Raw genomic sequence first — 14,827 nt, forward strand, 5'->3', positions numbered from 1 at the left:
CTATTTTAAGAAGAATATCCTTTGCCAGTTTAAAAAAAAAATCAAAATTCAGAAATAAATATATAGCAATTGATAATAGAATTGAATTTTGAAATTTTGGGTGTATACTTTTTTTTTTATCTTTTATATTTATTAACCAAATTTTAACTTCTATTATCTAAAGAATTACCGATAAAAGTTTAAGAAAAATTCATTGTGTAATTATAATTACGTATTTTTAAATAAGAATTAAAATATTTTGTGATACTTTTTTACACATATTTTATTGTAGTTTTTACTTTTTGATGAAATTTACAAATATTTTTATTATATAACTACTAGTGAAAACACATGCATATGTGTTGTGCTCATTTTTTTTCTTATAATAATAAATAAATATAAAAATAAAAATATATTTTACATAATAAATGTTAAACTTGAAAGATGTTATTAAATTTATAAAGAAAATATGTTCATAAAAAGTAATTATAAAATAAATAAGTTTCTATTTTTTTATTATGGATAATTAATTAATTTTATAAAATAGTTACTAAAATAATTAAATAGTAAAGATTTATGTACACTATAAAAGTAAATATAATAAAAATTAAATATTATAATAGCTATTAAAATAAAGATTATTATAACCTAATTATAAAATAAAATGTATTTTTTAATTTATAATTATATAATATTTGAGGGTATTTATTATTTTTTTATAAGTAGTTTTGTATAAATAATAAAGTTAATAAAATAAATTATATTAATGAGGGTAGAGTTAGTAATGAATTGTGTATGTTCTCTTCATTAATGGTTATAGATAATATTATAAAAAATAATAATTTTTTATGATTATTTTTTATATATACACTTTTTTTAACTTTATAGTATAATTTTAAATAATTTTTTAATTAAATATATTATAATAAGTGAAAACACAATATAATAAAAATATAAAATATAAAAGTATTTTCATAAGGTAGTGTCCTAAATTTAAGGTGACAATCATTATTGACCTAGTGAGAAATACTTTAAAGTAGTGTTTTTAATATAGTGGTGTGAACTAAGATATAAGAATATTAGAATCTCACTTTTTGGACGACACGTTTGTTGACCATGAATCACATGTTAAATGATGTGTGGGTCAGTTATATGATGTCATCTTTGTCAGGCTCAACGATATTAGTGGGAGTGAAAAAAATTTCATCAAAACTTTGGAAACTTAAGCAACGATTAAATATTTGGATGTCAGAGCTTGTTTTCGAATTAGTTTTTAAGTACTTAAATTGATCCTACAAATGTTGGTAAAGTGAGGATGAAATCTCCATAAATAGGATATGTCTCATATGGCATAGGACATTTGAGCTCACTAGCTTAAAGTCAAATAAGAACAAATTAGGCAAAACTTTTCTTACCTTCACAGGATAGCACATAGAAAAACTTTCTTAGCTCCAGAAATAGGACAACAACATCATGAGAAATCAACTATAGAAGGCTTAACCTAAGGAAGATGGCCATGTCCTAACTTTATAGCAAATCTTAGACATCATGCAGGAGTTGTGGTAGAAAAATGCGGAGGCTAGAAGAAGACTAGAGGAGACTCGAGTAGAGAAAGACATGTTAGGTAAAGAGGCCGAAATTTCACAACATTTAATGGAGGAAGCTTTGAGAGCACATGAAGAGTTACATAGAACTAACGAGGAGTCGCAACAAGCTTTGCATAGACAAATGATCAGCTAAAGAGTACCCGACCTTCATTGATGAACCAATACCACCACACTATATGGTATCGAAATCACACCCTGAATCAGGAGATCCAGAGAATCACCTTAAAGCTTTTCGAGATCCTAATCTCGAGTGACTTGAACACGGTTCAATGTAAAATGTTCGTGGAAACTTTCAAGGAAACCCCAACCGCCTTGTAATGGAAGTAGTTATATCTTTCCAAATTTTCTCCCAAATGTTCATGCAGCAGTTTGCGAACAACAAAATAGAGCCTCATATGATTGCAAACCTTATTGAGATTAAACAATAAGAGAACAAGCCATTGAAGAATTATCTCAACTGCTTTTATGATATCTCAATACAGATTCATCTGTAAAACAAAAAATATTTATCAATACCTTATAAAGTCACAAAAGATCGAAAACATCCAAATGCTTAGTACGAATTTCATCAAATGTTTACTACAAATCTTATCAAACTCAGGAATGATTATGATAGTGTGTTTCACCTTATAATTTTATTGTGGATAATTTATTTTATAGATAGTAAAATTAAGAAAATAAAGTTAATTGAATTTAAAAGAGATAAGAAAAAAAAATATATATACATATAAAATAATTGCAAAACTTAAAGATTAAAATTATAAGAAGTTGATATATTAAAAACACAGGACACTGACATCAATAAAAAAAAAAGTATACATAAAAGATAATTATAACGGTAAAATTACAAAGAATTATAAGTTTTTGTTATTATAAAAAAGTTTACACCAAACTCAAAATGATAAAATGAAATCACGTCTACTTTAGAAGGTGCTGCTGAAGTTTTATCTCTCTTCTCTGTGCGTTTTACGTGACACACCATTGTAGCCATACGACGTTGTTGTTGCTTCAGTGCCGGTCTCCAACCTCACTACAACGACGTGGTCATCGCCATTTGCATGGCTTCTAGTAGGTAACTTTCTTGAGAGAAAGAACAAAAGAAGGGAGATGGTTCTGCACGTTGCCACGCACACCAGGTGTTTGGTCTTGTTCGCGGTTGCGGTTATGCTGCAAGCATATAAGGTTTTTCCCTTTTTCCCTTTTTGGTTTTTTGGTTCTTTGTTTTTCTTTTTGCCTCAGGGTTTCTAGCCTTGTTATGTGGTTTGACTCCTCCTTCTATGGGGTGATTCTACACGATAAGTTCAGGTATTTTCTTTCTTGGTTTTTGATTGACTGCGAGGTGTTTGATTTTTTGTCTCTGGTTTTTGTGGTTTTGGTTTCCCCCTTGATGGGATTTGTAATCCCCTGGGGTTATTTGGACTATGTTGGGGGTAACAAGGTGGCGGTGGAAGAGGATTTGCTTAAGAGGAATGTGTGAACTTACTCTTCGTTGGGTTTTTGTGGTTTTATGTTAAAGCATTTTGATGTTCCTATATACGCTCCGTGGTTACGTTCAACTCTGTTTTGCCTATTTTTCTTAAAAGGAGTCGCACCAATATGTCCAAAGAGGTGTACGATGAAATGCTTCACACGTATGATGTTACTCCAGACAGTTGTACATACAATGTTTTGATCAGAGGGTTTTGCAAGAACTCAAAGGTCGAGGAAGGGTTTCGGTTCTATAATGAGATGGCTAGTTTTAATTGTGATAAGGATGTTATGAGACGCTTGTTGATGGTTTTTGTAGAGCGGGGAAGGTCATAATTGCTGGAAATTTAGTAAATGCTATGAACAAGAAAGCCATATTGGTGTGGTGTTATATTAGGTAAGATTTTTTCAGGAATAGATTAAGGTTTTCGGAGTATAATTTTTCTTGACTCGTAGATTTTGCTTTGGTCACTGTAACATTTTCCTTTTTTTTTTTGCAGAGTTTTATCTTTATAAAAAAAACTATATATGTATGTATATAAATATATATTAAAGCATCTGAAGAGAGTTGGACTGGAGACGCAAGACACGGGAGAGGATCGGATTTCGAGCAATGCACTACTGAGTTCACACCTTCAACATGGTTTCTCTTAGTATCTCGTCACGACAACTATTTTCAAATCTCCGTTTCATTTCCGTCCCCACCTTCAATTCCCACCTTAGGTGCATTTCTTGAAACTCATCTCTTTTCTTTTCTTGTGCCCCCTTCTTGTGTTTTTTTCCTGCATAACAGATTCTTAAGATTCAGGTGCTTTTGTTCTGACCACCCAGAATCTCCAAACGCAAGACTCAGATCACGAAATGCAAGTAAAACCGCCAAAAACATGGCCGATCTTATAAATTCCAAACCATGGTCAAACGCGTTGGTCTCTCCTCTGCCCACCCCTCTCTCCAAAACGACGGTGCTCCGAACACTTCGCCTCATCAAGGACCCTTCCAAAGCCCTCCACTTTTTTAAGTGGGCTCAGCAAAGTGGTTTTCCCCACACAGCTCAGTCCTACTTCATCATGCTACAAATTCTGGGTCGCCATAGGAACCTAAATGTGGCTCGAAACTTGCTTTTTTCCATCGAGAAAAAGTCCAACGGAACCGTCAAGCTTGGGGACAGGTTCTTCAATACCCTCATCAGAAGCTACGCCGAAGCGGGCCTCTTCAAAGAGTCCTTGAAGCTTTTCCAAACCATGAAGTCCGTTGCTGTGTCCCCATCCGTGGTTACCTTCAATTCTGTTTTGTCTATTTTGCTTAAAAGGGGTCGCACCAATATGGCCAAAGAGGTGTATGATGAAATGCTTCATACATATGGTGTTACTCCAGACATTTGTACATACAATGTTTTGATCAGAGGATTTTGCAAGAACTCAATGGTCGATGAAGGGTTTCGGTTCTTCAATGAGATGGCTACTGTTAATTGTGATCCAGATATTGTCACGTATAACACGCTTGTTGATGGTTTGTGTAGAGCGGGGAAGGTCAGAATTGCTCGGAATTTAGTAAATGCTATGACCAAGAAATGTGAGGGTTTGAATCCTAATGTTGTTACTTATACCACTTTGATTCGAGGGTATTGTATGAAGCAAGAAGTTGATGAGGCATTGGTTGTTCTTGAAGAGATGAGTGGCCGGGGCATTGAGCCCAACATGATTACATATAATACTTTGATAAAAGGGCTTTGTGAGGCACACAAGTTGGACAAGATGAAAGATGTTTTGAAATGGATGAAAGACAATGGAGGTTTTAGCCCTGATACATTTACCTTCAATACGATTATTCATTCGCATTGTTGTGCAGGAAATCTGGATGAAGCATTGAAGGTGTTTGAAAGCATGAAGAAATTTCAGGTCCGTATGGATTCAGCCTCGTACAGCACTCTGATACGTAGTTTGTGTCAGAAAGGGGACTACGATATGGCAGAGTTGCTATTTGATGAGTTATTTGAGAAGGAAATCCTTTTGTGTAATTTTGGCTCCAAGCCACTTGTGGCTGCTTACAGTCCTCTTTTTCAGTATTTGTGTGAACATGGGAAGAGTAAGAAGGCTGAGAGGGTAATGAGACAGTTAATGAAAAGGGGCACACAAGATGCCCAGTCATACAAAACATTGATTATGGGGCATTGTAAAGAAGGTGCATATGAAAGTGGATATGAGTTTTTAGTGTGGATGCTAAGAAGAGACTTTCTTCCTGATGTTGATATATATGATTATTTGATTGATGGTTTTCTTTTAAAGAATAAGCCTCTGCTTGCAAAGGAGACACTAGAGAAAATGCTTAAGAGCTCCTATCAACCTAAAACAGCCACCTGGCATTCTATACTGGCAAAACTTTTGGAAAAGGGTTGTGCTCATGAGTCTGCCTGTGTTATTATGATGATGCTGGAGAAAAATGTTAGACAGAATATAAACATGTCAACTGAGAGTTTAAAGCTACTTTTTGGATGTGGACAGCATGAAAGAGCATTTGAGATTATTGATTTGCTTTATAAGAATGGATACCGGGTTAAAATAGAAGAAGTGGTTCAATTTCTTTTTGAGAGAGGAAAGCTGTCAGAAGCATGCAAACTGTTGCTTTTTAGTTTGGAAATTCATCAGAATGTCGATATTGATTTGTGTAATGCAATTGTTTTGAATCTTTGTAAAGCTAACAAGGTCTCAGAAGCATTTAATTTATGCTATGGATTGGTGGAGAACGGTTTATGTCAGGAATTGACATGTCTAAATGATCTAATGGCTGCTTTAGAGGAAAGGGGAAGAAGAGAGGAAGCAGTATTTATATCAAAGAGATTACCAAAACTGGAGAATTCAGATGGATCAAAGGGAAATCATAGCTGTAAGAAGTCCAGGGCTATTAAAGTCTGAATCATTTCTTGCTGTTTTAATATTCTGTTTTGACTATTGAAAGTTAAAATCATTAGCTTCTACAGCTTGAAGATGATCTTTATCTGATAAAGTACAATATAATAGTTTAATGTATAAACTAAAGTGATTGAGTATGCAACAGTTGGGAAGCTAGAATGGCAAGAAAAGAGGCCGGTAACTGGTGATTCAATTAAGATTATTCCTTAAATCTTATTCTTGAGATTATCATCAAAGGCTAATTAAGTAATAGTAATGTACTAAGAATATTTATATTAGCAATTAAATATTAATAATAAATTTGATTGAAACTTCTTGAATGGCTGCTTTTGCCTCAGCTGCAAGATCTTTCTCATTGCAAGTAAAAAGATTTTCCATGAACTGATAATGTTATAGTACGCTGGTGAAAGAACTACACTAATGTTTTGGGCAGTAATGAATCAATTTAAACTTGAAGTCTCCTTAGTAGAAATGCATACCACATAGTGTTATATAACTCTTTTAAAACAAAGTTAGTAGTTAGTTTTGCAAGAGAAAAGGGTTATATAACTCTTTTAAAAAGAGAGTTAGTAGTTAGTTTGTAACATGGGGTTTATAAGTCCTTCTAGGGTGCTTTGAATTAATATAATAACAATTTTACTTCTATCCTACCAACATTTGTGTTGTGAGAGCATACCTTTGTGTGTGTGAGTGAACACCAAAGTGAGAACAGTGTGAATTGTGTGATCTAGAGGAAAAAGAGAGATTATTATTGGAAACTACCTTAACAGTGGTATCAGCTTGCTAAGTGGGATGGTGACCAATAAAGATGTAGAATCAAGGGTGGATTCTTTGGAGAAACTGGTGGCAGATTCCCAAGCCGCAACCCAGAAATCTTTACAAGGTTTACAACAAGTTGTTGAAGGTTTAATTTCTTCCATGTCTGTTGGGGGCAATTTACACAGATTCCATCTTCTCGCACAAATCAAGAACTTGTCAAGAACTCTTCTTCGGTGCTTGATCGAACCCAATTGTCTTTTCCATCATTTGATGGATCCAATTTTCGGGATTGGAGGGTCAAAGTGGAACAATTTTTTGAATTAGAGGACACCCCAATACAGCAAAGAGCAAGATTATTGTTGCTTTCAATGGAGGGCAAGGCTTTTCCATGGCAACGTCACCACATTAAGACTTTTGATTTATGTATCGTCCTAATAAATGGCTAGGAATTAGGTCGAGCAACCCTGGTCTCCATACCGACTGAGAGACTCATCAGAGTTTGTCCAGATCACGCTATAAATGCTAAACGCAATATTCCTGATTACACTATAAATGTTGACGCAATATTCCTGATTACGCTATAAATATTTCCTCATTATATCACAAAAATGCCCTAATTTATTTTCCTAATATCCTTTATTATATTACATAAATGCTTCGATTATATTACATGATATTTAGATTTTATGTAAAGTTACCATAATATGAAACATTGATGCCTGGAGGAACCATAGTCAAAAATCCAAGCCCACGAAGGCTTATAAATAGACAACCACCCACAGGGAGTATATCAACTTTCATCTTTGCAATATATTCACTATATACAATGCTCTCACTGACTTGAGCGTCGGAGTGTAATCGCAAGAGGAACCCCCCTCGTCCCCAGAATATTGGTTCGCTAAAACCTTGAGGGAGTCTACCAGCGCCTCATCCATTAAGCCGATCGAGACCCTAAAGGGAGACTGAGACGATTTCATCCATAATCCGATCGACTTCGAACTGGTGAGAACATTTGGTGCCCACCGTGGGGCCCATTAAAATTGTCCCCACAACTCAAGTTTTGCTATAGAAGAGAACCAACACCCGCATCATGAGAACCAGACAGACACCAATGTCGAAGAATGGTGAAACTCTCACCCTGCAATAGGTGGTCAATGTAGAATCAATTTGTAAAACTAGAATTGTTGCTACAAGTAAATTTGTTAGCAAACTGATCTCAATATCTTATTCAATCTCAAACTGGCATTATATAGCCTTTACAAGATAACAGATTACAAGAAAATAGCTAAAGATAAACAGCTAAACAGAACAAATTAAAGATAACTAGTTTTCCTACTAATAAGGACTTATCGAAACAGAAAACTAAAGGCTCCTAATATCAAGCAACAAACTAGAACTAACAAAGACCTCTTCAAACCCTCCCTTAAACTAGCTGCAAATTGCAGTTAGTTTATCTCAGTGAGGCTACACATTCCCATCTTCTCTCTAAGTCTTTAAAAAGCTTCCAACTTCAATGCTTTGGTCATCACATTAGCAACTTGTTTTTGAGTTCCACAATGAACTAACTCAATTTTTTCACTTTTCACAAGGTCTCTAAGAAAATGAAAACGCACTCTGATGTGTTTGCTTCTTCCATGCATTACTGGATTTTTTGAGAGTTTAATTGTGGAGGTATTGTCACACATAATGATGGTGCCTTTGTGTTGAACATGATTTAGGCCTTTTAAGACCCTTATGATCCATATAGCCTGGCATGCACAAGCAGCAGGAGCCACAAACTCCGCCTCGGTGGTTGAAAGTGTAACAATTGGCTGCTTTTTTGACATCCAAGAAACAACACCCGAACTCAATAAGAAAACATAACCTGATGTGCTTTTAGAATCCTCTTCATCACCAGCATAATCTGAGTCTGTGAATACAAGCAACTCCTTTTCCCCTCCCTTCTTGTAGAAAATACCATGATTTGTTGTTCCATTCAAATAACGTAAAATTCTCTTAACAGCTTGCAAATGTAACTCAATTGGTTTTGACATGTACCTACTAATCAAGCTCACACTGAACATAATGTCTGGGCGTGTAGTCGTAAGATACATTAAGCTTCCAACAATTTGCTTGTAGTAAGTGTCATCAACTTTAGCTCCATTGGTATCTCTACTAATTTTAAAACCTGGAACAATAGGACTAGTTACAGGTTTGCTATCCGACATTCCGAAACGCTTCAGCACATCAATTGCATATTTCTTTTGGCAGATAAAAATTCCATTTGGTTTTTGCAGCACTTCAATTCCAAGGAAGAACCTCATCTTCCCTAAGTCAGTCATGTCAAAAGCTTTCATCATGGAATTTTTTAAATCAGCCATCATGCCTTCATCCTCTCCTGTGTAAATTATGTCATCCACATAAATGCTAACAATTAGAAGTTTACCTTCACTGCTTCTCTTAGTGAACAACGTTTGCTCATTTGGGCACTTGCTGAAACCTTCTTCAGTGAAACGAGATTCAATCCGACTAAACCAGGCTCTAGGAGCTTGCTTTAGGCCGTAAAGAGCTTTATGAAGCTTGTACACTTTGTGCTCACTTCCTTTCTTTATGTACCCCTTTGGTTGATCTATGTAAACATCCTCATTTAGTTCACCATGGAGAAATGCAGATTTGACATCTAATTGAAAAATGGTCCACCCTCTACAAGCTGCAAGTGCCAATATCAATCTGACAGTGTCCATTCGAGCCACAGGAGCAAAAACTTCAGTGAAATCAATCCCTTGTTGTTGAGAGTATCCATTTGCCACCAGCTGAAAGATTCAAAGGTAATATGCACTGACTGCTTCGCTGGAAAGCAACATCGAAACGCAATCCAAAAGAAAAATAAATGGAGAGCAAGCAAGGTGTTGGAGCTCATTCATGAAGACATCTGTGGTCCTATTGATCCCATATCCAATAGTGGGAAAAGGTACATCCTATGCTTCATCGATGATTATAGTTGTAAAGCATGGGTGTATTTGTTGCTTGAGAAGTCAGAAGCCTTGGAATGTTTCAAAAACTTCAGTGAAATCAATCCCTTGTTGTTGAGAGTATCCCTTTGCCACCAATCGGGCTTTATATTTATCAACTTCACCGTGCTCATTCAGCTTTGTCTTGAAGATCCACTTTACTCCAATGGTCTTAGCTTTGGGTGGAAGATCCACAAGCTCCCAAGTTTTATTTTTCTCAATGGAGCTTATTTCACTGTCCATAGCCATCCTCCATTTTTCTTCTTTTACAGCATCTTCAAGCAAAATATGATCTTCAATTGCAACATCTTGTATCACGTATGCTGCTTCCTCACCGTCGCTTAGACCTTCTCCACTGATGTAATCCCCCATTCATGTTGGCTGCCTTCTTTCTCTCCTTTGAGTTGCAGCACCTTGAGAATTTCCCTCGCTACTATTTTCATCATCACTATCAAACTCCATATCAATGTCTAGCCCATCACTGAAATTGCCATTTTTCTCGTCTTTGCTTCCTTCCTCGCTTTCTTCATCACTAAGATCATCATCTCCCCACACCAATTTTGCCTCAATTTGTTGCTGGAACTCATTGTCCCAATCCCAACTCCTTTCTTCCTCAAACACAACATCCTTGTTAGTTACAATTCTCTTAGTCACCTGTATCCCTTTGACTCTTCACTAACACCCAACAAAATACAAGGAAAACTTTTATCATCAAGTTTACCTCGCTTTGCTTTTGGAATATGCACATGTCCAATGCATCCCCACACACGAAAGTGGTCAACTGATGGTTTCACCCCGCTCCATGCTTCTTGAGGAGTGACATTTTTTACCGCGAGAGTGGGACATCGATTCAGCAAATAGAACGTCCATTTGACGGCTTCTGTCCAAAAAGTTTTGGGCATCTTTTTGGCAGCTAACATGCAGCGCACCATGTTCATTACCGTTCTATTCTTCCTCTCGGCAACACCGTTCTGATGAGGAATGTATGTTGTAGTGAGTTGTCGCTTAATCCCTTCTTCTTCACAAAAATCTTTGAAATTGTATGAAATGAATTCACCACCTCTATCTGTCCTCAAACATTTAATGGACCTTTCTGCTTCCTTTTCAACCATTTTCTTGAAGCTTTTGAAACATTCCAAGGCTTCTGACTTCTCAAGCAACAAATACACCCATGCTTTACGACTATAATCATCGATGAAGCATAGGATGTACCTTTTCCCACTATTGGATATGGGAACAATAGGACCACAGATGTCTGTATGAATGAGCTCCAACACCTTGCTTGCTCTCCATTTATTTTTCTTTGGGATTTCGTTTCGATGTTGCTTTCCAGCGAAGCAGTCAGTGCATGTTACCTTTGAATCTTTCAGCTGTGCCAGCCCATGTACCATCTTCTTAGATTGCAAAGTTTTCAGTCCTTTGAAACTCAAATGTCCATACCGCTGGTGCCAGAGATATGAGAAGTCGGAGGAGCTAACGAGTAAGCACTCTTCTGACTGTGGCTTAGTTGGTGATGAGCTTTCATTTATGAGCACAAACATTCGATTTGCACTCATTTTTGTGTGTGCAATCAGTCCTTTATCTGGATGATACAGGTTGCACGATCCATTATTGATAAGAATTGCAAGACCCATCTCCTGAAGTTGTCCCACACTTAGCAAATTGTTTCTAAGTTCAGGAACAAAGTAAACATCTTTAATCACAAAGCTCAAACCATTAAACATCAGCTTGACACTTCCCTTTCCAGCCACTGTCATTCGAGTGTTATTTCCACACCTTACTGAATGCTTCTGTTCATCCACCATATATGAAAACATACCTCTATCTCCACACATGTGATTTGAACAACCTGAGTCAATAATCCAGGCATCACTTCTTTTAGCATCCTGTCCATCAATCAACGCCATCAGCAACAACTCTTCCTCTTCATCTAATTGAGCATAATTAGCTTCTCTATTCCATAGTGGACACTCATACTGAAAGTGTCCGAGCTTGTGGCACTTGAAGCACTCCACCGTTGCCTTATTGAAGGCTTGTCGCCCTCTTCCACGTTCTCTTCCTCTCATTGATGCTCTTCCACGGCCTCTGCTTCCCGATTGATCTTCCACCTTGAAGGCTTGATCAATTTCATGTCGCGCTACCCTCTTGAATTTTTGCTCATGAATTACAAGAGAGCTCTGCAGTTCATCAATCGAAAGTAATTCAGTGTCTTTGGATTCCTCGATTGACACGACCACGTAAGTAAATCTGTCCGTCAGAGTTCGAAGAATTTTTTGAACCACTTTAGAATCAGGCATCTCTTCCCCATTGCTTCTCATCTTATTTGCCACTGCCATGACTCTGGAAAAGTATTCAGTGATTGTTTCACTTTCTTTCATCTCAAGTACTTCAAACTCTCTTCTTAAAGAATTTAGAAGAGATTTTTTCACTCTGTCATTTCCTCCATACTTCCTTTTCAGTGAGTCCCAAACAATTTTGGATGTGCGCCTATCCAAAATTTGTTCGAAAACTGCACGGTCAATAACACGAAATAGGTAGTGTTTCACCTTGTGATCTTTCATCCTCTCATTCTCTATCTGTTGCTGCTCTACAATATTTGTAAAGGCTGTTCCCTTAGACTCTTCAACCCCAGATTCAATTAGTTTCCACAGTCCTTTGGCTCTGAGCAAATTTTCCATTAATTCACTCCAATGATCATAATGGTGACCATCAAAGTAAGGAATCTTTGCAGAAATCTTCTTTTCACTCATCTTTTAGTGTTTGTCTCAACTTTTGAAATACCAAAGCCAGTGGGGCTCTGATACCAGATTGTAGAATCAATTTGTAAAACTAGAATTGTTGCTACAAGTAAATTTGTTACCAAACTGATCTTAATATCTTATTCAATCTCAAACTGGCATTATATAGCCTTTACAAGATAACAAATTACAAGAAAATAGCTAAAGATAAACAGCTAAACAGAACAAATTAAAGATAACTAGTTTTCCTACTAATAAGGACTTATCGAAACAGAAAACTAAAGGCTCCTAATATCAAGCAACAAACTAGAACTAACAAAGACCTCTTCAGTCAAGGCTATACAGACTCTGCAACGCGAAAACAAGGAGTCCAGAAGGTGAGCCCAGGAGTTCCAAGTCGAACAGGAGTGCCTTCGCATAGAATCCAAAGCCGAACAAGAGCACCTTCGTGCATAATCCTTATTTGAACAACAAAGGTTGAGGGATGATGCCGAGGCATCAAGGCGACTGATGGAAGAAGCCCTCAGAGCGAACAAAGAATTGCAAAGGGCGAATGAAGATCTAAGGAGAACGCTTTTGGGAACGAGGTAGGAGTCCAACGACCAGGCAGGAAGGAGAAGAAGGGCGGATCCCCGAACTTTCAGCCAAGGCATCATGGAAGAACCTATCCCACTAAACATCGTAATGTCCAAAATGCCCCCATTCTTAGGGGTAGAGGTCCCGAAAACGCACCTAAAGGTTTTCCAGGCCCAGATGCTAATCTCTGGGGGCTCAAACGTGGTCAGATGTAAGATGTTGCAAGCCATCTTTATTGGAACGACTCTGTGATGGTTCACTAGGACCCCGAATGGCGCAATAAATTAATTCAAGGAGTTTTCCTAGCTATTTGAAGAATAGTTTGCAGCCAACATTGTCAGACCTCCAAGGATGGTCGACCTCTTTGACATTAGGCAGAAGTAGGAGGAACCCCCTAAAAGAGTACCTGAACCTTTTTTGCGAAGTCTTAGTGTGCCCACAAAACCCACGAGACAAAATGGTGGTGGACGCGTTCGTGAAGGGTTTGCGAGGAAATCCTTTTAGTGACTCTCTACTAAGAGTACGACCGATGTTGATGACCAAAGTAAGGGAACGGGTGTCAATCCACATTATAATTGAGGAAGTTATCCAGAGAAAGAAGTCAAACGAGCGCTACCAGGCCGAGTATAAGGAGTGCACGCAGGACGCCCCACCAAGGACAATCGAGCCCAAAGTCAAGTGATCGGAGAAGAGGTATGTGGCTTGTGTGGCTCAAAAGGAAGACACTGGAAGACGCATGTCGCGACTGCCCTCACTTGTGCTTAAACCCACCTTGGACTTCGTTATATCGCTCGCTCGCCTGCTAGATGAACGAGAGGTGTCATCCAAGTTGGAATTTCCAAGGAAGACTAATCACGTGTTGGGCCCTAAGAAGTTCGCTTGGTGCGCTTTTCATCAAGCACGTAGGCATGACACAGAGAGATACCAAACACTGCAACATCAATTGACGAGCTTGCTAGAGAAAGGTCACCTCAGAAGATTTCTGCGCTCCGAAGCAGGCGCCAAGGCTGTTCATAAAACGAAACCACAAGATGACAATCATGTGGCGCCCGTTTTGGGAGACTTTAATACCATCGTCGGAGGGTTCTCGAGGGGAGGGCTAACCTCAACCAATCGGAAGCGATATTCTAGAACCGAATTGATTTTTGAGACAATAGAGTTAAAGATGACTGTGGCCCCTGCATTTTGTTTTTGCGATGGCCTACCTCGAAGATGTATATCAAAACGACCCAGTGGTAGTCATTGTCGTCACTATGGGGCGGAATGTCCACCAAGTGTTTGTGGACCAAGGGAGCTCGATCGATGTTATGTTCTGGAACACCTTTGAGGGGTTACAGATTCCTTGAGATCAATTGCAACCTTTTGAAGGAACGCTCGTGGCTTTTAATGGAGGATAGATAGAGGTTTGAGGCTATGTAAATCTACGCACGACCTTTACCGACGGGGAGGAGGAAAGCACAATCGACGTTCGATACATCGTGGTAAATATCCCATCCTCATATACCTTTTTGCTGGTGTGTCCTTCTTTGAATCTGTTGGGAGCGGTCGTATCATCTCATCACTTAAAAATGAAGCTACCATCCCCCTCCGGAAGAGTGATAACGCTCAAGGTAGATCAGAAAACTGCTCGAAAATGTTATAAGAACAATCTGAGAAACCAACGACGGACGTATGAGATCACCGTCTTCGAACACCAACCTGACCTAGACGTCGACCGAAGGGATGACTAGAAGAAGAGGCGACCCGAACTTGTGGGAAAGGTAAAAGAGGTGCAGGTGAATGGAAAGAAGTTTAAGCTTGGC

General features: G+C 37.8%; 1 protein-coding gene across 3 annotated transcripts; it reads left to right on the forward strand.

Moving 5' to 3' along the window:
• The first annotated feature begins 2,470 nt into the window (after positions 1-2,470).
• Positions 2,471-6,159, forward strand: LOC137821741 (pentatricopeptide repeat-containing protein At1g02060, chloroplastic). Of its 3 annotated transcripts, none has more exons than XM_068626477.1 (4): positions 2,471-2,768; positions 3,170-3,450; positions 3,554-3,776; positions 3,862-6,159. In XM_068626477.1, the coding sequence occupies exons 3-4, from the start codon at positions 3,694-3,696 to the stop codon at positions 5,963-5,965; spliced, it is 2,187 nt and encodes a 728-aa protein (XP_068482578.1). In that variant the 5' UTR covers positions 2,471-2,768; positions 3,170-3,450; positions 3,554-3,693; the 3' UTR covers positions 5,966-6,159. The 3 variants fall into 3 exon arrangements, with proteins under 3 accessions (XP_068482578.1, XP_068482580.1, XP_068482579.1); XM_068626479.1 differs by having other exon boundaries at positions 3,885-6,159; XM_068626478.1 differs by having other exon boundaries at positions 2,519-2,768; positions 3,025-3,450.
• Positions 6,160-14,827: the final 8,668 nt, after the last annotated feature.

The sequence above is a fragment of the Phaseolus vulgaris genome, chromosome 9 (genome assembly GCF_000499845.2).
Source record: "Phaseolus vulgaris cultivar G19833 chromosome 9, P. vulgaris v2.0, whole genome shotgun sequence".
In the NCBI taxonomy this organism is placed as follows: domain Eukaryota; kingdom Viridiplantae; phylum Streptophyta; class Magnoliopsida; order Fabales; family Fabaceae; genus Phaseolus; species Phaseolus vulgaris.